The following is a 24058-nucleotide window of genomic DNA, read 5'->3' on the forward strand; positions in this document are numbered from 1 at the left end:
TGTCCCACACTTTTATTGGCCTCAGATGAAAGTGTCGTCCGATACCTACTGCCGGACATGTGTGTCTTGCCAAGCCAGTGGGAAAACAGGGGTGAAGCTGAAAGCTCCCCTGGAACCACTTCCTGTCGTTAGCACCCCCTTTGAAAGGGTGGGCATCGACATTGTGGGTCCGTTAGATCCGCCAACGTCAGCTGGTCACAGGTTTATCCTGGTTCTGGTGGATCATGCCACACGGTACCCAGAGGCAATAACTCTGAGGACCATAACAGCACCTGTTGTGGCTAGGGCCCTGATGGGAATCTTTACCCGAGTGGGTTTTCCCAAGGAAGTTGTGTCCGACAGGGGGACCAACTTCATGTCAGCATACATGCGGGCGATGTGGAAGGAGTGTGGAGTGACATACCGGTTCACCACTCCTTACCACCCCCAGACCAATGGTCTGGTGGAGAGGTTTAACAAAACCTTGAAAGGCATGATCAGAAGTCTGCCTGAAAGCCTGCGGAGGAAATGGGACGTCCTCCTACCCTGTTTACTTTTTTCCTACAGGGAAGTGTCACAGAAGGGAGTGGGCTTCAGCCCCTTCGAGCTTCTGTATGGGCACCCTGTACGTGGACCTCTCAACCTGGTGAGAGACGGATGGGAAAGAACTCCCAGAAAGCTTCCCCAGGACGTGGTGAGCTACATGCTGGCCTTCCGGAGCCAAATGGCTAAGTTGTGGAAGCAAGCTTCTGACAACTTGGAAGCCAGCCAAGCAGTGATGAAGGCGTGGTATGAGCACAATGCTCACCCGGTGGAGTTGGAGCCTGGCCAGAAGGTGTGGGTGATCGAACCAGGAGAGCTTAGCGCCCTCCAGGATCGCTGGTCAGGACCCTTTGAGGTGTTGGAGAAGAAGGGTAAGGCTACCTACTTGGTGGACCTTAAAACCCCTCGTCAGCCCCTGCGGGTGCTGCATGCCAACCGCCTCAAACCCCACCACGAGAGGCCCGAAGTCATCTTGATGATGGTGACTGACGGAGGAGAGGACGTGGAAAGCGAGCCTCTCCCTGATTTGTTTGCGTCTCAAGAAAAGGATGGGTCGGTGGAGGGAGTGATTCTCTCCCCATCTCTAACTCCTGAACAGCAGGAGGACTGTCGCCAGGTCCTGGGGCAGTACTCTTCGTTGTTTTCCCTTGTCCCGGGTAGGACTCACCTGTGCGTCCATGATGTGGACACAGGAGACAGCCCACCTGTGAAGTCCAAGATCTACCGGATGTCAGACAAGGTGAAGGCCAGCATTCATAGTGAAGTCACTAAGATGCTGGAGCTAGGAGTGATCGAACCTTCTAGCAGCCCCTGGTCCAGTCCGGTGGTGTTAGTACCAAAAGCTGCACCACCGGGTGCCCAACCAGAACTGAGGTTCTGTGTGGACTATCGGGGTCTGAATTCAGTGACCAAAACTGATGCTCATCCGATCCCTAGGGCGGATGAATTGATTGACCGGCTGGGAGCTGCCCAATATCTAAGTACCTTTTACCTTACTTCTGGGTACTGGCAGATCTCTTTGACTGATGGAGCAAGGGAAAGGTCAGCCTTCTCCACGCCCAATGGTCACTACCAGTTCTGTGTGATGCCCTTTGGGCTCAAGAACGCACCTGCCACGTTTCAGCGCCTGGTAAACCAGATCCTCACCGGAATTGAGAGTTTCTCTGCTGCTTATCTGGATGACATAGCCGTCTTCAGTAACAGCTGGGAGGATCACTTGCGTCACCTGCAAGCTGTTCTCCAGGCCCTGAGACAAGCTGGATTGACGATCAAGGCCAGCAAGTGCCAGATCGGGCAGGGGTCGGTAGTGTACCTTGGACACTTGGTGGGTAGGGGAGCGGTGCAACCCCTCCAGGCGAAGATAGAGGCCATCATGGCCTGGGAACCCCCCAAGACACAGACTGAGGTCCGAGCTTTTCTGGGCCTCACGGGATACTACCGCCGCTTCGTGAAGGGGTACGGTACCATCGTAGCCCCCCTCACGGAGCTCACGTCCAAGAAACAACCTCGACGGGTAGTCTGGACGGAGGCTTGTCAGCAAGCCTTTGTGAGATTGAAGAAAGCCATGTGCGAGGCCCCGGTCTTAAGGGCCCCAGACTTTTCCAAGGAGTTCATTGTCCAGACAGATGCATCAGAACATGGCATTGGGGCAGTGTTATCGCAACTCAACGAAGAGGGTCTGGATCAACCCGTGGTCTTCCTATCCCGGAGACTACTTCCCAGGGAACAGAAGTGGAGTGCAATAGAGCGTGAAGCCTTTGCAGTGGTATGGGCTCTGAAGAAGTTGCGGCCATACCTGTTTGGCTCGCACTTCCTGGTTCAGACCGACCACAGACCCCTTCGTTGGCTGATGCAAATGAAGGGGGAGAATCCCAAGTTGTTGAGGTGGTCTATTTCCCTACAGGGAATGGACTTTCAGGTGGAACATCGGCCTGGAGTGGACCACGCCAATGCAGACGGTCTCTCAAGGTATTTCCGCCTTAGTGATGAGAACTCCCAAGGGGTTGGGTAGCTCTCCCCACTTTCAGCTGGGGGGGACGCGTGTTAGACCTGTCAGCCCTTTGGGTGGTCCCTCCTCATCATTATTTATTTTGTCCCACTTTTGCCTCAAACCCTGTTTGAATTTTTCCTTTTTGGGAACCACCAGACTTTTTCGTGTTGCTGCAGATTCGGGGAGCCATTTTAGCTACCCCTGAAACTTCTGTCTGAGGGCCTGGAGCACAAAATGGTGGCCACCTGTGACATCACCAGCATCCACTGGAACCTACCAGCATCTTCCAGAACATTCCAGAACCCTGTGACCGTTGGAGGCGGTTTAGAATGTTGGGAAGCTAAGACAGAGAGTTGGCAGTTGGAGCTAGCAGTTGGCACCTGACTGGTGAAGAGTGAGCAGCAGAAACCAGAGGGAGGAAGGAGTGAGGCAGCAGGGGTGGAAACTTGTGCCTGGAGTGGGGTCCATAAACCCACCCTTTATACTAGTCCCTACTGACTGAGCCCGGCCTGGAGCCCTGTGTGGGAAGAAGTAAGAAAAACCATCTTAAGGACCTGGACAGCAGGAACAGGCCTTAGAAGTCAAGAAAGCAAGTACCTGACCTGGATACTGGTTTCCCTGGAGCCGGACGTCGAGTAGCCTGGAGACCTGGAGCCTGAGGTGGAGAAGCGGCGCTGACTGGAAAAGCAGACGTCGTGCCCAGAGCCGCCAGAGATCGTGAGAGGGCGCCGACGGAGGACGTGAGGAGTACCAGAGGTCGAGGAGGAAGTCACCCAAGGTCGAGTGAGCGGTGTCGACGGGGGAGTGAAGTCCGCCCTCCGGAGTCGCCGGAGACCGAGGTGAAGTGTGCCGGAGGTCGGGAGTGGAGATCGCACTCCGGAGTCGCCGGAAACCTGAGGAGAGGAGCACCGGAGGTCGGGAGTGAGGATCGCACTCCGGAGTCGCCGGAAGTCGACATCGAGCCAAGGCCGGCCGACGTCATCGAAGCTGAGGTCGCCATCGGACCGGAGCCGCCCGAAGTCGACATCGAGTCAAGATTGCCCGACGCCATCGAATCGGAGGTCGAGATCGAGCCGAGGCCGCCGACATCGAACCGGAGCCGCCTACCGGCGTCGTCAGGAACTGACATTGTGCCGAGGCCGCCGACGTCGAACCGGATCCGCCTCACGGCGTCGACACGACTCCAGCGGCGTCGGAACATCAGAAAAAGGGCAGTAAGTGGAATAGAGGGCGCCAAAGGCCCTGTGGAATCCTAAGAGACTACTCTAGGGGTTAGAGAGGTGCTGGAACCAGCTGGACTGTGCCAGGGGTGAGCTGAGACTAATTTAGAGGGGTTGTGTAGAGTGAGAGAGCCAGGTCTCTGGTATTCCCCCCTTGATCTACCTCAGTTTAGGCCTCAGCCTTGTCCAAGCCAGGGAGTAGACACCCTCAAGTCTTCCACATCCCCACAAGCTGTGCCTGGGCCAAATCAGCCCATAGGAATTCAAATGTGATCTGATTCTATGAGTGTCACTGTCAGCTTTTAATTATTTATTGGGGGCACTGTATTTATTGTATTTAACCTATTTATTGCTTCACTGTATTTATTGGTCCACAGTATTTATTGATGCACAATATTTATTGGTTTACAGTATTTATTGCCTCAGAATATTTAATTGCCTGTATGTTTTGCACTTATATTTATGCCTTCCTTATTTATGATCACCATTATTTATTGAATCATTAAGACAGTATTTATTTGACCTGCACTATTTAAAAAGCTTGTATATTGTGATTGTGTTATTATTTAGCTAATCAGCAACTAAGAGAAAAAGAAGATAAAGAAAGATATTTTCATAATTTTTACGGTGTAGAGTCGTTTTTGGAACGGATGCACGCATGGTTATTGTATGGGTATGTCGTATGCTTAGCACGGAGCCTGATTCCTGACCACTCGAGCCAAGCTACCACTGTATGTCCCTGGAAATACTCCGTTACCACCAACCCTTACCGGTGTGGGAGTGGAGGATTTCCAACACTTTCCCATCAATGCTGACCACTTCAGAAGGAAAACTATTTCCGAAATCCTTGACTTCTAAGACAATCTCCTGACAAGATTCCCTGACCCTGCTCTTGTTATATCTTCTGTTCTTATTCCTACAACACTTGCTAAAATGACCTCTTAAGCCACACAAGTTACAGGTTTGTGACAAAGCAGGGCATAATCTGTCATTTGCTTTGTGGCCAGAATACCCACATCTAAAACAAGTTACATTTGAGTTTCGGTCACTGCTTGTTACATTTGAGTTTTGTTCACTGCTTTAATCACTTTTACTCTCCGTAAATTGTTTACTATCTGGAGGACTTTGAAACTTAGATCCAGAAGATTTAACTACACATACATCAACAGTAGTCTCCTTATTACTAGAAGTTGACACAACAACTTCCTTTCCATCTTTGAGTTCACTAACACACTTTATCATGTGTTCTACCTGTTTTGCCACTATAAGTACTTCTTCAAGCGGAGGTTCATCTTTCATCCACAATTCCTCACGTATTTTATTACAGTTACATCTAAGTAAAAATTGATCTCTAATCCTTTCATCTACTGCACCACCAAATTTACACTTAGATGCTAATTTCCTTAAAGAAGTTACAAAATCTTCAACCGATTCGTCTTGACCCTGAGACCTTAGCCCAAAATGATACCTCTCTAGAATAGTACTTACACGTGGTAAGTAATGTCGATCAAGTTTTGTTATTGCAATTTCATATTCATTCAAATCCCTAGCTTCAGCATGTGGTAGATCAGGTAAATTCTCTAAAACATCCAGTCCTTCTGCTCCTAGACAATGTAACAACAATGCATGTTTACGCTCTGCGCTTAAATTAGTGCCACAAACTCGTGCATAATTATAAAATACTTTCTTCCACTTAGACCATTCTATATTTGGTTCACCAGAAGGCAAAAAGAAAGGTGCTTAAGTCACATTCTGCATTTTCTACTTTTAAATAAACTTTGTCTCAAACCATGCGAAGAAACTTGTGTATTATTGTTTAAACTTAAATACCTTATCTAATTTTGATTTGAGTTTAGTAAACAACCAAACACATGTATATAACTATGTTTTCTCAAAGTTAAACTCTTTAGTAATCTATTTATTAACTTTTGGGGTAATCTAGTACTGTTTCCCTCCAAGTTCTTTTATTTATTTCGTTTGTATAGATATAATTGTCTCATTCTCTCCTTTCTTCCCCTTTTTGATCTCCCTTGCACAAGTTTTTTTTTTTTAAGTAAAACAGTTATAGCGTTGCCACAAAATAATTGTGAGCTATGACAGCTTCCTCACTCAGTCTTGTAATGCTCAGAACGAGTCTCCTTGTCTATAAACAATTAATTTATACTTGCAAGCCTCCAACTTTCATCCCCATCATGCTTGCATGCTGTGTCTCAGTATCGTCGTAGTGCGTTGATCGCGTTGATCTCCACTACTTCCTTTAGCTTGTTTCAAACAGAGGCTTCCTGGTTGAGTCAGCGTACTAGTTGTTATGCTTCCTGAAGTATCGCGCACTGCGTGTATCGCGCACTACAGGAAGTCGGGCAGCACCGGGGTGGAGCAATATTCTTCCTGAGGACGCGCCTTAATCATGAATTGCCAAACAAGAGGGCGAATGGTCGTTCCTCCGCACACAGCACGAATTGCACAGCAAGATGAAGCTCGTAATTAAAAAAAAACTCGGCTGATACTGAAACGGCAGCGCAGTGGAAGCTCGATGCCTTGTTGAGGTGTATTCAAATCCCATCTTCTGTCGCCAAATTGTGATGTTCCAACGAAGGGGCGGAAACACAAATCGAAGTAAGTGCACTTTATTTATTTACACCTCATCCAACGGCCGTGGCAGCGCAACTGCCGGCACAACGAATCTCCACATAAAACATTCTAACGTGACCTCATATGCAAATGAGGTAGTACGCCACAAATACCCTATAGGTATTGCTCAGTCCTCATTACCAGGCCATCTCCACATCATGGAGGTGATAGTGTAAAAACTGTAAACCTTTGGTGATGGCACAGGTTCAAAAGTTGATACACTGCTCAATTGTTTTTAAGAAATCAGATTTTAAAAAATCACAGAGGAAGGTCAACATCTGCGTCTGAAAGGCACAGCAAAAAAAAGGTCAATGCAGGGGCCTTATATGGCAAAATTTGGTCACAACCAATACATGTGCAGAGCCAAAGGAGGCGCCATCTAGCAGTACAGCAGAGCTACTGCTATGAGAAAACATATCTCCAGTTCCAATCTGGTGGATGGGTGATACTCAGAAATTATAAACCTCCAGGGAGGAGTAGCCAAGAGAAACTAAATGCCTTTTATTGTCTTGCTTTGAACAGGTTCGATGTCACTGCAAGAACACCCTGGGTCCTAAAACAAGCAAGGGAATGCTGGGAAGTAAAAGACCACAACAAACTAGGCTGCAGTGCATCTTTGCACCCCTGGACTTCAGTGTCACTGCACCTGCTATTGATGCCAGATGGTAAATATGTCAAAGGGCTTGGCCAGTAATAACATTAGCAGCACCATTCTGTCAATCCCTAAATGACATACAGATTGGGAGTACCACTCACACAGGTTTGTCACACTATTTTCCTGGAAACAAATATTTACCATAGGCGTCTTCCATAATTACCTGGAAATGAACAGTATCACAGCATCCTCTCCTGATATTTCTGCTGTATCCCTCGGTAATCAATGGAACTGAAATCACCCACATGGAAAAATTGTCCGCAGCATGATTACCGGACATATTTTCACTCCACATACTTACTGACAACAACTTATTGAGCGGTTAAGAGTCCTATAGTAGGGACAGAATTTCCATCACAAAATATAGTTATAATGGCTCATCAAATATCAAAGAGATGACAGTGGGTCAAAATCCGAGATTACTCCGTAGATAGCATGTGATTACTTTCTCACTACATTGGGGACAAAGAGGCATCCTGGCAATAATAAGAATTATAAACAAAATCTACTCAAACATTACAAATATTCAGTCCAAAAACTAGGTTGCAAAACAAAACGCTGTTTTCAAGATGCAGTTACACAGTCAAAGCGTTAGGTTTTCTTTTAATGCATTTGAGAATTAACGGCAAACAATAGTTAGAAAAAGGTTTAATAACTTTGATAAGAAAATAACATGTAAATAACAAAATACATTTTCACCAGTTTATCAGTTACAGAAATAACGACCCTTTTTGAGGGCATTAATATCTTACATGGTTTACATAACAAAAGTAAGAATTTGTTAAAGAAAGCATCATTTTTCTGGCAAATGAAAGTACAAACAACCCATTTGTTTAAGATTGCGTACACGTTATGAAACTTCAAAAAGCCTTTCTTCACAATGCGAACTCTATTCAACAACTTAGCACATTAGTATCCTATTCATGTTCTAGTACCATGAAAGCAAGTTAAAAGTGCATTTAAACAGATACATTTTTAAGAAACCTCCATGCAAGCTGAAAATTATGTTGCATATAACCATAGACAGCACATTTATGAGATAGCATGTTAACCCCTTAAAACCCAGGGAATCTCTTAATGGGAATATTTCTTGACAGGATGTGTGTCCGTCAGAGAGTACTTTGCCTGTTTCCAGCCCAAATTTTTTTCTCAAAAGAATGGAGTTAAAGTGCTCAGTTTAGAGCTTGGTAAATGTTCTGTTGCCAATGCTGTCCCCTTTGTCTGATTCTGCTTCCGTTCTCAAATGATGACATTTCACGGGCAATGCCGGGAGCAGGCATTTCATGAAGACTTATACAATCACATACCCGTACCCTGAATAGGCCAGTAAAGAGAACATAAGTGTAAGAGCCCAAGGTTTTTCTTGGAGCCCGCCATCCGTGCTACCAAATGCTGGGGTTACTGAATTTCTAAGCTGTCTATAGTCTTGACTCATTCTCATGCCTATTTCTTCCACTACCCAACACTTGCTGTCTCCATCTCACTCTCTTCACTGCTTTATCCCTTTGTCACTATCCCTTTGTCACTATTTTCCTATCTTTCTCTTCCTCCTTATTCCCTTTTCTGCCTTTCTCCCTCTTGCTCTGGATCTATGTCTGATGATAAAAAATATGTTCCAGGCCCTAAAAATGGAAGCCAGTGCTCACCAGCTGCATCCATCAGCAATACGTAAGCACAGGTAGAGGGAAAGAAAGTCTCTTGAATGTGAGAGTGCTTGCATAGTTGAACTACCGTAGGTATATGGTCATCCAATGTGCAGCAAACAAGCTGCATACCTTTGTAACGCTCTTTCTGGTATTCTATCTAAAAGCATATTCCTCACCTTGTGAATACCCCAGGCCCTAAAATGGATCCAGAAACTTAAAGCAGTGCTCCTTGTGTTGATAGGTGATGCCATGAGGCTCCACATCAATGCTGTCCCACGCGGGAGGTGACAAAGGCGAATTTAGGTGCCATGTGTAAAGTTCACAAAGAAAAAATAGAAACTTAGCCCGGCGCGGACTCTCAGATCCTCGTTTCCCTCACAGGGAATGATCCATATGGTCCACTTTAGTTCATGTACTGAGAAGGACACACGTTGCAATGCAGAGATCCATATAAAGTATTTATTCCAAAGTTTCTTCATTTCAAACATTAATCCAAAAGTCTCAATTTTCAGAACCTGACATCCACAGCCATCCAAGCCAACAAGTGTTTAGCGAGTTTCTGGCTTCTTCAGGGCTTTAAACGTTATGAAGCAGTTAAATCTCTAAAATTTTCAAATTCCAGTCGTTCTTGTAACCTCGATCTTTTCTTCTGAAATATGATCAGTTATCTGTTGCGGGCTGTAGCTATCGTCAATTTCGAATCCCATTCATCATAGGTGCCATGCGTGCTGACGTCCGTTTCTTTTATGAAGCCGCCTGCGCCTTCAGACGCAGAGCACATCGGCGAATATAAGGACACAGTGTGCAGATTCCTAAATTGGGATCTTCTTAGATGGAAGAGACCATACCACAGAACAGAAAAGCGTAAGGCGATGAGGAAGCAGGGTTAGATCGAGTATCCACCAGAAGCGTTACCAAAGTTAAGTAGCTTGTTCTTCTGAGGGATGCTTCTAACCACAGATTCCTCACCTTGTGAATAGATACCAAAGCCTTATCTCCCATGGCTCAGACGAACACTCCCTGAGAGATCGAGCGGGTAAAACATCTATCTCATCGGACCTGGTTGTTGAGACAGCAGTGCTTCTTAAACGTATGCACTGATGCCTATGTAGCTGCCTGACAGATTTCCAGGACAGGAACTCCACATGCGAACGCAGTGGTAGCAGCCTTGGCCCTGGTGGAATGAACCACCAGACCTTCTGGAGGCTGCTTCTTGGTCAATGTGTAGCAGATTTTAATGCAGAGGACTATCCAAGAGATGGCCTGTTTCGGCACTGCCTTACCCGTCTTTTCTCAGAGAACCTCACAAAAAGCTGTTTGTCCATCTTATGTGCCTTGATGTGATCAGTGTAAAGCGGAGTGCTCTGTTGAGATTCAAACAATGGAGTCTCTCTTTCGAGGGTGAGCTGGAGCACAGAAGGTTGGGAGGGTGATGGCTTGTCCGATATGAACATATCAGCTTTGGTAGGAATGCAGTTGAAGTCGTTAACACCAGTTTGTCCAGAAAGAAAGGTGGCATTGGGAGGCTGGAACAAAAGGCCCCAAAGTTCACCCACCTGGCGTGCAGATGTTATCGCAACCAGGAAGACCACTTTTGAGGTGAGTCAACACAATGGACACGTGTTTATTGCTTCAAATGGGAGGCACATCAGAAAAGTGAGAACCAGATCTTAGTCCAACTGGGGCATCACAAAGAACTTTGCATGAAGCGTAAGTTGTAAACATTTTAAGAAAGGCATCACAATCAGTGATTTGACCAAGAACAGTTGGCCTGGCAAACGTAAAACCTTTACCTTGCTGGGCCAAAAAGAAAGCAAACAAAAACACACCCAACAGTTTTGCCTACAATGGGTCCAACTGACAGGCACCTCACGAAGCAACAAACCTGTTCCAGCGCCCTTCATACAGAGATGTCATGGAAGGACGCTTGGCCACCAGGATGACATGAAATTCTTTAATCTTCCTCCTGAGGTCATTAGAACTGTTGCTGCTCAATCTTCATGCATGAAGGTGCAGGTTGAGCAAGTTCGGGGACAATACCTGACGAAGTTGCAGCCTCATCGGAGTACAGATGCTCATGCCCAGAGGTTTCGGGTTCCACACTCTTTTGACCCAATCTGGCACCTCTAGGATAACTTGGTTCCAGTCATTCCTGATCTTCTTCAAAACACAGGAAGGAGCGGTAGTGGTGGGACAGCATAAAGGAGTCCTGTGCTCCACTCTAGGCAGAACACGTCTCAGAGAGAGAGCCTTCTAGGAAATTCCAGCATGCAAAAGTGCTGCCATTGCACGTTCTCGACTGTGGCAAAGAGATGGAGAAAGGGCTCTCCTCATTGCTGGAAGATGCCCTGTGCCACCTCGGGTGTAACTACCATTTGTGATTCACTAGACGCTGCTGGTTGGAGTTCTCCGCCCTGACATTTAAAGGTCACTTCAGATGGTGCACCACCAGGAAAATCCTCTGATGATTTAATCAGATCCAGAGGCTCAGAGTCTCTTGGCACAGGACCCAGGATTCCAACCTGCCCTGCTTGTTGCAGTACCAAATGGCATTGGCCGTGAGGACCTGCACCTAGCTCCTCTTGATGGTGGGCAGGAAAGCCTTCAAAACCATGTGAAACACCCGCAACTTCAGCAAATTAATGAGGAAGCAGGTCTCTAACGGAGACCAGTGTACTCTGATCTCCATCTCTCCTAGATGACATCCCCAACCCAGTGGTGACACATTCATCACCATCAACTCTGGATGGGAGAGGAAGAGGGGTCTGCCACTCGTCCATTTGAGGTCATGCAGCCCCCTTTGCATAAGTTTGTCAGTCCCCTCTGACACATAGATGAAACCCAACAGATTCCCTTGATACTGGGACCACTGATACTTCAGATCCCACCGCAAGGCTTGCATATGCCATCTGATCTAGTCGGCCAGCAGGATGCAGGAGTTTAGTAGGCAAAGAAGTCTCAGAGCTATCCTTCACTGAGACCCCGGACAGCGGCTGAAACATTGGGATTATAGCCTAAATGTCCTGTACTTGTTCCAGAGGAAAGACTCAAAAGTGCATCATATCCAGGATGGCTCAGATGAAAGTGAGCCTCTGCGAATAGGTCTGGTGCAACTTCGGCAGACTGACTAATAACCCTAGGGACTTCAAGAGGTTCAATCTTGTCTGGAGGTGGTCTGCGATTGACTGTGGTGAGCCCTCCTTCAACAGCAAGTTGTCATGGTACTGGAAGACCTCCGCAGATGGGCAGTGACCACTGGGATCACCTTTGTGAGGGAGCACGGTAAACTGAAACTGCGTGTGGCCCACCCTGAAACACAGTTAGCTGTTGTGGGCTTTCAGATTGGAGATGTGAAAATAAGAATTACGTATCTGAGATCCAGGGCAAATATAACCTGGGGCAGAGTGACCATTTTGAATTGGTCCTCGCACAGGAAAGCATCAAAAGGGAGAAAATCTAGGATAGGTAGGAGGCCTCAGTTATTCCTTGGCACAAGGAAGTAGGGGAAATAGCACCCAACCCCCATTTCCAAAGCCAGCACATTCTCAAAAGCTCTTTTGGTTAAAAGAGATTGTACTTCCTGGCATGGAATGGACATATGGTCCCCCAAGGAGTGGTACGATAGAGGTGGCAGTTGTGGTGGTTTGAAAATGAATGGAAAGGCGTAGCCCTGATGAGCAATTTGCAGTATCCATCTGTTGCATGTAACATGCTGCTATATTTGTAGAAACAGGTTGATCCTGCTTCCTACTAGATGGCTGTGTGATGCTATGGGCGTGTTAAAGGGGGTTTGAGGTTATTGCAGGAGGGGCAGAGGATTGGGCTGTGGGCAGCTCCTGATGGCCAGGTCAATGCCTGTGGGGCCCACGGCCTGACCTCAAAAAGACGGAAGCCTATTGTGCGGGCAGTGTAGTCTGACACTGTTGATATGCTAAGCATCTGGCATAGATCTAAGCTGAAAGGCACAAAGAGCATGCTCTATGGTCGAGTCTGCCTTTTCATTAAACAGCTGTCAAACGGCATGTCCATTAAGGATGCCAGTCAACCTCATTCATACGTGGCAGGGGAGCACGACGTTCATTCCCATAGCCCTTTTCAGTAAATCTCTGGTGTCTAGGCCCAAACAGTTGACTAATTTGGCTTCATCTTAACTGCTTTTGGCTAAGGAGGCAAGCAAGTCGTGCGGGACTGCTGACAAGATATCATGACCATGCCTTTAAGTGCATAGTTTTAGTGACAGTGTAAACAGCTTGAATTAATGTACCTCAGAGCAAGGCTGGCAAAGGAGACTCTCAGGAGTGGTTGGAAAAGCCTTAGGGTTTACTCTGCTGGTAGACACCTGTAGCAGCGAGCATTCAGGGGTTGGATACTCAGTTAAAAAATCCAGGTAGCCTGGAGAAGGTCTATAGCGATGGGCAACTTGTCCCGCTTGAACTTCATATGCTTTTTAAAAAATTTTTTTTACTTACCAGAAAACTTCATCTGTAAAGATGATCTGCCGCAGGAACATCTACAGGAGTAGGAGTGACAGAGGATCGCCACTCTCGACTTCTAATTGGAACAGGACTACCATAGAGTCCTCTGATGCTTCACCACACAGAGCTTTCACTTTGCGTTCTCAAATGGATTTTTTTTAATCTGGATTCAGTCCTCACCTAGGAGTTGCAAGTCATACCCAGGCATGCACAAGCATTGCTAGTTAGTTTTCGGACCAAGTCGAGCACCTGGGGATATTCGCATGGTGAGGAATTTGTGGCTAAAAATTCCCAAAAGAAACACACTTACACCCTTTATAGAGTAGCGTGCTACCTGTCTGCAAATGTGCTTAGAGACTGGATAGACTGTATAAATGCTAAACAAAATCAGAGATGCCTGTCAAATCAAGGGGACAGGGTTCAACAAACCATAAATGCTCAAAAAAAATCCTGCCAGTAAATGCTTCTAGACACTCATCAAGTAAAATAGCAACAGTCAATCTAATAGCACAGGAATTTGAAAAAAATGCTGGGCCTTAATTGTATTACATTAAAAGATCTCATTTAATAAAAATGCAAATACACCAACATGACAAACAGTACAAAAGACAGTACAAAGAGGGGAGTGTTTTCAAGACGGTCCAATTCGCCTTTTGTTGTAAAACGCGCTCCCACTACAAGTGTCACTGGAACCTAATTGGTATGTTCAATAACACATTGTCACCATCCATGCATTTTAAGTTGTGCTTTTGTATTCCGTTGACTTGTTATATATATTATCTACTGGCGGTCGCCAGTAGATAGTTATAGTTAGGACCGAGTTCCCATAGGAAATCTGAAAATTCTATTTTGAATAACTTTGGCACCAGTTGACGAATCCTCGCGAAATTTTCAATTGGTTTTTTAAGCGAATTTGCAAGGTTTTGTAAATGATAATTCCTAACTATAACGTGTGTGAAACCTATGGTTTTTTCAGTGAATATATATATATATATATATATATATATATATATATATATATATATATACATATACATATATATATATATATACATATACATACATATACACCAACTTTTTCAGGACTAATAGTTTTATATCTCCTCCCAACGGTATCTCATTCACAATTATTGATGGACCCACTTTGCTGTTGCCACTTTTCCCATTCCCTTCACTTAATGATGGAAGGTAAGTCTTTATGGTACCTGGAGTATCCACATATATTTAATATTCAGCCACCATCCAAGCTCTTTGGGTAAAAAAAAAGTGTTATCAATCACTCTAGAGAATGAACTGTCGCAACGGTACAATCCATTAACCATACGTGGTTACAGATGAGGAATGTCTCCCCTCTTTTTAGTCAGAGTTGCCAAGTCAAGGTCTTTTGGGGGCACTGCACATAAGTGTCTTCCATTTATGGGGCACACTCTCCTATATAGCCCTCCTGTTCTTTAACGTCTGCGGCCACCCAGTCTGAATATTTCAATTATTCGAGACGAAAGACGAATTGGACCGTTTTGAGAACTCTCCCCTCTTCATACTGTCTTTTGCACTGTATAAATGCTTACACAATAAACTACAATACACCATCAGGGCATTCTGTTAACTCTCAAGAAACCACATCCCAGACATGGAATTCTGCATGCTGGTTTTTATGGTTTTATTTTGCGTTACTTTATTTTCAATTTCTAAAAAGAAGACGCATTTTCATTGACATGGATGCTTTCTCATCTAAACTTCCAGTCTACAGTATATGGTGAAGCACCTGGATATATGTTTTCTATGTTACTGGATCAATAAGTGAAAGAAAGAGTATTGATTCTCAAAACAATAACAAGCCTTTCACTTCAAGGTGGACTTTTTCCACCAACAGCTGTGTCACTGGTTGTAAAATGTCAAATATAAATGTGTGATGGTTTGCCATTTTCAAACAAGGCACTAAGGCTTTTCTCATGGGCAACCTAGATCCCCGGTCTGTCTTCATGCAACCGCAAGTTGTCTTGCATCCCTAAACGAAACCTTGAGACTCACTGTCTGTACTCTTGTCTCATGATGTCCTATTGTATCCTCAGTGTCAGCCCAGATTCCACTGTATCCTCAACGGTATGAGACGCACCAGTGTATCCATATAGCCAGTTTCTGCCACTGAATTCCCAATGTGACTCTAGGTCCCATATTGCTACTCACCTTGCCCTAGGCCCCTTATTATCCACCAATGCCACACTAGCTCTCCCTGTCTGTCCTATGTGTGTCCCAGTGTCTCTTGTATGTCCCTATTACGGTATCATGTGTCTCTCAATCTCCCCGTATGTCCCTATTATGGCATTGGTTCCCTAGGCTTCCCAGTACTGCTTCAGGTCCCCAATTGTCGCATAAGGTACACATAATTCCAATTTTGCTCTATATGTATTTGCCCAGCCACATGTAAGCGTAGGTCTCTTTGTATTCCATGTGTCACCCAAGTTTGCCACAGTATTACCAAAGTGTACAGATGAAGCAACCTCTGACAGGGCATATAGCATGGTTCTCAGAATATTCACAATCCTAAAATGTCTGAATGCCAAGATCAATATCTGTCAAAAACTATGTGGGCCAGACAGAGAGAGCTATACCATTTTCTCAATGATACTATCTTTCTCGAGGAAGTTTCCGGTTCAAAGAACCAGTTATGGTGCAAGTCAAAATAAGTCCATTAAATTAAGATTTGTAAATGTGTCTCACTTCCACTGTGGAAAAACACGAAAGCGGATAAAAGAATGTAAAACCCTACTGCGTATTTACCTCAGTTTTTCTGAGCCTTCAAGCATCTAAGGTCTCTTTTAAACATATTGAAAACAAAATCCCAGTTTTAGATAGTAGGCAAAACAACATTTTACTGTGTAGTCTCCAGATTTCTTTGCCACTCGCATACGTGGAGAAGATACAGTCACGTGGCTAAACATTAGCTGAGGAACTAGCAACAGGAGTACAATCCAGGGGAAATCACTTTGTGCTTCAGATCAAAAAGCAAACATTGGGAGTGCTTAGGAAAAGGAGAACCAATATAAAGCCCTACATAAGAAGTCACCACTTGCATTCTACACTGGGCTTTTGCTTAGGCCATGGCTTCTACTTATGCAAAAACAACAGTTGATGGACAGAATGCAGAACAATGTCATACATTCACCCCTGTACAGAGATCTGGGCCTAAATCCATTGTGTTTTTTGCTCACCATGCCGTTCCAGTTTGAACCCAGCCATATGCAAATCAGTCTTGACCCTGTGCCTCAAGGGAACAGTCCAGCCCGAACTGCCAAGCCAGGTCCTCCCTGGACTGGAAACAAGCATCCTAGGAAAGGTTTTGGGGTTTCACCCCTCTTCAGCCAGGATAGCTGGATTCCAGTGGCATGGAGAGGACGGGACCCACGTCTGGGCATACCCTTCCCACTCGGGGAGACACAGCAATACCCTTTGGTTTTGCTTTGTTCGCCCTAAGTTGGCAGGGTATGCCCAGACGTGGGTCCCTTGCTTACTTTGCCACTGGACTCAAGCTAGCCTGGCTGATGACGGCTGATTAGCCAGAAACCGGTCCCAGGATGCTTGTTTCCGGTCCAGGGAAGACATGGCTTGGCAGTTCGGGCTGGACTGTTTCCATGAGGCACAGGGTCAGACTGATTTGCATATGGCCATGTCTGAACTGGGGTGGCGGAGTGAGCTAAAGAATGATGATGGATTAAACCCAGATCAGTTGACTGGGGTTGAGTGCTTGCAATGTTCAACACTCCGTCCATCATCCCCTTTGGTTTTGCTTTATGGCTTCTACTTAGGCTGGGAGGAGCATGCTAACAGGTGATTTAGGTAAACCAATCTCTTCTAAGGTCTTTGACTGGCTAGTCTGCACCAATGCAACTAAATTGTACGGGGTTCATTGTGTTCAAATGCAAAGGAAACGTAGCCTAAGAACTTAGAACCGACTAACTGCCGCTGATTTTCATATGAACTGTCCCTTCCTGCGACTACACAAATTGTAAATCAGTTGCAATGGAATGCTGCACAGGTGTGAATCTAATGCCTAAGAAATGTTGGCTCAAACATTTCAATATATTTCTTTTTTATTGCCTCAGTGAGTGTGAGCAATAGGGATACGCTCAGACATGGTTCTAGGCTCCTTATGTCACAGGTGTTTAGCTGTGCCACACCAATGAGGACCACTAGTACAGCTAAAATTCATCTAGCACAGACAACATACTGATGGAATGCAATGCTACTCAGAGTAATTCCTAATGGTAGTAAGCATTCACTCAAGCATTTACATATCAGAGCTTTCGTGCATGTAGGTATCGGGTACATGAGCAAAATGTGGAATCTTTGCTGAGAAAGATGTAAGGCATGTTTCTGTGATTTAGAAAAGAAGAGGCAATAGAGTCCTCAAGGTGATTTACTAGTCGAGGCGAGCAATGCTTTATCAGGGCCTACTGTACAATTACATTAGATTTACTGTTTGAGTTTCTAATGTTTATCTGCCCTATGGGACATTTTTTACTTGGTGTTCAGTCTTTGAATGAGGAGATCAACAACTCTATTGCATTTATTAGAGAGAAGACCCTCAAGCAAAAGGTGTGGATGTAAATCTTGAAATTGATGATAAATTGGGGAAGTTCCTTCTACCTAATTTCCACGGACATCTGATAAATGTGATAAATCGCTGTTGCAGTCTTTGAAAGAGGAAGTTTAAGAGTGCTTAATGGGCGAACATAGGTTAATTGTTTCATAGGGAATTCTTGGCATTCAGGTTAATTACTTTCTTTGATGAATGATTACTTGAGCTTCTGGATACACTTAAAAAGGGATCATTTAACATCGAAGCATACAATAAACATCAATGTTGATTCTTTCACTTGGTAAAACACATCCTTTTCATTGAATTTGACAGGTGACCAGGTTTTAGTTCAAATGATCAGAAAGGAAACCTGCAATGTCAGCAGATTTACTTAAGCTTTTTCCTATGGGGGTCAAGCGATGTGCATGTTTCAAGTAGGGTGACTTAATTGCTGTTATGTCATTTGTTTTTTACATTTTTCATATTTATCTTGCGGGCCCAGAAACAAATGGCTTTCAAGGATTTTATTGTTAAGTGATGAAAAATATGAATTGAAGAACAAGGTACTGGTCTAGTTGGGCAACACTGACTTATAACAATAATTTCTTTTTTAATGAATCAGATTCTGTTTGAATATACACGATTCCAAGTCCACTTGGGCAAGATTCAATTTTTATATAACAAATTTTCTTATTAAAACATTTTTGTTAATATGGTATGTGGTTCTTTGGCATTCCAAAGTATTTGGAACTATGTCTTTTTCTTTTAACAAACATTCAATATATGTTATTGTTATGGTATTCCCTGCAAGTGTTTTGTCTAGGTTTGTCTTCACAGTGAGGACACAAGCCCTTCACTAATGTCTATTGCATCTCTACGGTTAAAAGAGTACAGTGATTACTACTCGGTACCATGATGAAAATCCTGTTGAGTTGTATATATATTTATTTTTTAAACATTTGGGTGATTTTATTGCACTAAATGCAGTGGTATAAACACTCATTTTGCAGGGGACCAACAAAAACAGAAACATGGGAACTATTTCACAGTTCCCTCTGAAATACGGACTGCAACATCATAATGATAGCCTCCAAACCATTCTGCAGAGCTTTAAAATTGTCACAGCTATTAAGATTATGTGGCATTGAGGACAGCATTTTTAGGCAAGGTTATCTACATTATACAGCATAAATGCAAGCTGGGGGGTATATTCGCTGACACTATTATACTCACCCAATTGAACAAGAAACAACAATGTTTGTGAAACCAGCAAATTATGTGCCAAATTATGGGCAAATGAAATAAATCTTGAATTATTTGCTAAACACTAAAATCCTAGAATTCCATAAATTTACTGGCCATCACCATTATCAACTGTTTCATCAACAATCAATAGGATGTAAACAAAACCTAAACATTATTTTTGCAGGCAGCACCCATTACTCAGCTCACTTTCAAGAAAACAGCCTTTTCAAACTACCCCCAAATAAACATATAAATAATATACAACATGTAACGTGTAATATGGTCCTATATTGCCAGGTCAGTGTTCTGATGTCATTTACAAATCATCTGGTCAAGTGCAATACGGTCTTATCTCAGGGTTCTGGTGACATTCAGAAATCACTTGACCTTCAGCCTTGAGGTTTATGATTTTACCAGAAACCCTAACTGTCACCTGCTACTTATCCTATAACACAGCCCCCTTCATGTCTGTGAAAATAAATGTAGCCAATTAAGTCATTATTCGGAAAATGTGTACTGATCAACATACTAAACAAAAGTCAAATTGCATGTTAAGAGCATTGTAAAATTCCACGTCACTTCCACAGTACTGCAGAACCAAATCGAGAGATCTGCTTATGGTCTCACAGATTCCATTCAAGGATCAATAGGACACACAAATCCAATGGGGCCACATTCACAATGCCTCATTTTTGTGAATCTTTCTGATCAGATCTAGAGCACTTTGTGTTCTAGATCTAGTGAATTAACTCTGGTTAAAAGTACTACACAGGAAACAACAGCATGGCATAAATCATACATGCAGGTCCGCAGTGTGTAATATGATGTTTATTACCAGTGTTGCGAGCCCCTGATCCATGCTCACACTCCACATTCAACAATGGTAATAAATAGCATATTACAATCTGCACATCAGCATATTTACTATATAGGACAAATTAATAATAGGTATTCAAATGTCCAAGTTAATTATGTGAAACATCTATACAGAGGTGGTGAGTGTCTGGGAACACTACCTGGTTTGATAAGGACACTTTAAAATATCATAAGGGGGGGTGGGGGGGGGGGAACCCAACTGATTGAGAAAGGCTAACTGAGTGGGGAATAATGATACAAACAACCAAGTTAAAAGCAGGAAGTGTCCCTTAAGATCTATGTTAAGGACAAAAACAGATATTGGATAGCGCTAGTATGACATCCTGATTTCTTTCACATGTTTACAAAAGTGGTTGTGCCTAGATTCACAATACTTTGATTACCCTGGATATTAAGTCCTCTTGCTGTGGTGGTGTGTGGGTTTCTTGCACACCCTGTTTATAAGTTGCTATACTAGCCTTTCAACTTCGGACCATTAATTGTACTTTATTAAACCGAGAGTCTTGAAAGTAAGCAATCTTGTTAGATGCTGCTTAGAAGATACACACTAAAGGCCTCCTGGCTTACATAGAACAATGGATGGCTGTGAATAACATTATCTCAATATGCCAAACGAGCTTTGAGCTAAAGAAGGAGCATAATGTTTGGGCACTGGTATACGTCAACAATGCACTGGCAAAATAAAGCACGTCTGTTGAGTGCTTATTTGTAGGTTTGTACACTTTATGATTGTACGAGGAGTGGAAGATTGTGGTAGAAATTGGCCAGTATGGTAATTCTTTCTGGCCTCACACGTTGATTCGCTTGCTCTCTTTAAATATCACGGTGTGTGAGAATCTGAACTGGCAATGTCCCCTTTCTAGAAGGCCTATTTTGGTGGCTGTGGAATGCTTTGCTAAAGTGAACTTTAGATACTAAACAGACCCCAACTGAAAAATAACTACGTTTTTTTTAAATTACTGACGAATGTGAGTAATATAAAACAAAATAAAAATGCAAAAAGCTTAAGTTGAGAGAAATAGTCCATTAAACCATGCAGTGCAAAGCGCGGAACACTGGATTAAAAACTGGTTTTAAAATGGAGAGAAACTTCACTAACAAACCCAGTGAAGCCATGAACAAGTTACCATTTTACCAAGGACAGACATTAAAAAATTGAATTAGTGGTAATTCATAAGCACAGATGCAATTAAATACATTTTGAAACACAGTCTATAGTACCACAATAGCTAATACTGACAAAGAGAAGAGTTACTCTTGCAATTCCAAACGGGCCGCTGGCTTCTTGAGCACATGTACACAGATTGTCTTCTGCCTAAACCTTGCCTCCTTGATATAAGGTACAAGAGTTTAATATTCTATAGTCAGTCCAAACTTACTTTGGTTTTACTAGCAACAAACATATCAACAAAAAAACCTTTCACTAAAGCATTTTTCATAACATAACATTAAAAAGATCATTAAACTGATCATAAAGAAGAGAAAAACTAGATACGAAGTATCTAAAAATATAACCCAGGTCTGCCCAGATTACTAAAGTGCTCCAAGTGGTTATTTTGGGCATCTTCATGAATCATAGTTCAAAGAGAGCCGCAAGGTTGGCTTGGTCATTATCTAATAATGCATATGTTAAAAACAGAACGCATTGGAAAAACATGGATGTTGGCAAATAATTCATACATTTCATGCATATTTTCTTATTGTTTAGATAATGGGCATTTGTTATTATTAACATAACATAAACTACCAACCTGCTTGCTCTAATAGTACTGGCAAAGAAATGTGTACCTGACATTTAAAAAGGAGGCGCAACCACCCTTCATTGCTATATACAGTTCTTACCACAAATGTAAACTCAATGCACAACACAGAACACAAAAATCCCTGATGTGCTCCATTTCAGTCAATATTCAATAGTTCCAACAAGTAAACTAATTTTGCTTTTCACTGACCAGGCACCAACGTTCCAACGCAGAGATGTTGCTAAGGAATTTTCTTTGACTCTTTCGAGTAAGAGAAGTTCACAGTCTTGAAAATGGAACAGCCATGTAAATGCTTGGAACAACAAATTACCAAATCCAAGGAGGAGAGAGCCAGGATGACTTGTGCCAAGGTATGTACGACTGATTGCAGAACAAAGGATAACAGATCAACATGAAGAATAGTCAAATCCCATTTCCTGCTGTTGCTCTGATGTAGCAAGGAGATTTAAGCCTTTCTTCCAAAAGTCTCTCTTTTAAAATTGTCATTTCAATTACAATCAGATAAAGAAAATGAAAATGCACAGCGTTCTTGGACAAGCACTAAACGCAGGTCTTCAGTACCACTTGAATGTGGGGACAAGTATGAGTGAGATTACTTTTTAAAATGTTCTTCCTTCCATTTTAGATTATTTAATCGATTTGGTCTATAATTATTCTCCACACAAGATGCATCTCACTTTTCAAAGTTTTGCAGAATATTTTATGCTGAGAAGCAAGCCAGTCTTGTATGATCTTCTCTGAATTCCTGTTAAGACACCTTACCAGCGATTGGGTTGGCTCTAAAAATGAGAAGAGTCACAGAAAGCATACGTTAGTAATGGGGGATTAAATGCATTTTGTTATGAAGACAATATATTGTGTAAAATAAATTACTATATATTGTTCTTTTATTTATTTTTTGTTCATTATTTTAACTGCTGGTTCAAAAAGTTGTGAAGTGGAATAAATTAGGTTAATTGAGATGCAACTGCTATACTGAAATTTGCAATAGATAATCTCTCTAGGGGACTGACAAATGTTTTAAGCACATTCGGTGCAGTGTGTATACTTACAACTCACATTAAAATGATCAATACTTCTAATTCGTCTAGAAAGAGTGAAGCATGTGCGTAATGTTGTAGTATTCCCACACTATGCTTATCTTCTTAACCTTCAGCTTGTACTATACGTGCAATGAGTATAATAAACAATGTTTAGGGTTAGTAAAACTAAAGAACTTAATTTTAGTGAACAAGCATTACTTTTACATAAATTATTACACACATTTTTCTTCTCCTTCCTACGTGCAACATGAAAATGCTGTTTGTAAAAGTTAATTCCATCTCAATTTGTGTGTAACAGAGACAGTCATATAGTTATAGCAAGTGCATGCCCAAACCTTTGTGAATACGTTAAGAGGTACTACACAGCGGGTATGTATAAAGTTTCTCTTTCTCACACACACACCCACTTTTGTCTTACAGGAAACCAGACATCCCAACGCACAAATGATGTCTTGGATGATTGTGCACCTGGGTTTGTGCCAGCACAGGCAGTTAATAGTGTGTCTGAAACTCAGAGCCCTCATACTGTCCATACAAAAAGTAACGTACTTCCATTATTATACAGCCATATTGTGAAAGAATATTTCTGCAGGGAGTTACATTCCCTATTGCATATGAAAATCTGACTGAACCTATGGCAAAAGAACAATGGGGTGTATTAAAACCAACTCCCTGGTAACTACACTGCAGGGTTTACAAGAGGCCAAAGGCAGCAGTTGACCTACCCTTCTGGTAAAACTGATCTAAAAAATCTGGCTTTCTAAGTCACCAGTGTGATGGCACTGGCAGAAATTAGCTCAAGTGGCTTCTAAACATTTAGGGCCTCATGTAGGTAGCCAAATACCGGTCGGTAACTGCCGATTTTCGGTAATTATACCGTTACCGACCGGTATTTTGGCCATTGGTATGTAGGGGGACATATTTTGCTTTCGGAATTTACCGAATCGGTAAAATTACCGATTCGGTAATAATACCGAATCGGTAATGTTACCGAATCGGTAACTTTTCCGAATCGGTAATTTTACCGATTCGGTAAATTCCGAAAGCAAAATCGAGATGTAGGGGGAGTGTGTGTGTGTGTGTTTATGATTCGGTATTTACCACCAACTTATAGTTGGTGGTAAATAATGAATGTATGTGTAAATGCATTTTTACGCGCGTAGCAGTGTGCAATGTGGCATACATACATGCCCTTAGGGCATGTATGTGTGCCACATGTGCACACATGGCCGAATCAGGGGTGCAACAGGGTGTCAATGTGACACCCTGCCACCCTTGTATGTGTTCCCCCCATTACCGAATCGGTATTTACCGATTCGGTAATGAGGCATACCTTCCCATCAATGGGAAGGTATGCCTCATTACCGAATCGGTAAATACCGATTCGGTAATTACCGACTAGTAACGAATCGG

The 24058-nt window shown here is 43.2% G+C and overlaps 1 protein-coding gene across 2 annotated transcripts in view; it reads right to left on the reverse strand.

Moving 5' to 3' along the window:
- Window positions 1–18227: 18227 nt before the first annotated feature.
- The window catches only part of RASA2 (RAS p21 protein activator 2), a 516748-nt gene continuing 510917 nt past the window's right edge, over window positions 18228–24058 (reverse strand). For both annotated transcript variants that reach the window (XM_085633666.1, XM_085633665.1), the window contains exon 24: window positions 18228–22381. In XM_085633666.1, the coding sequence (XP_085489792.1) occupies window positions 22351–22381 (31 nt within the window). In that variant the 3' untranslated portion in view covers window positions 18228–22350. The remainder of the gene's footprint in view (window positions 22382–24058) is intronic.

Source organism: Triturus cristatus, chromosome 11, assembly GCF_964204655.1.
Source record: "Triturus cristatus chromosome 11, aTriCri1.1, whole genome shotgun sequence".
Classification (NCBI taxonomy): Eukaryota; Metazoa; Chordata; class Amphibia; order Caudata; family Salamandridae; genus Triturus; species Triturus cristatus.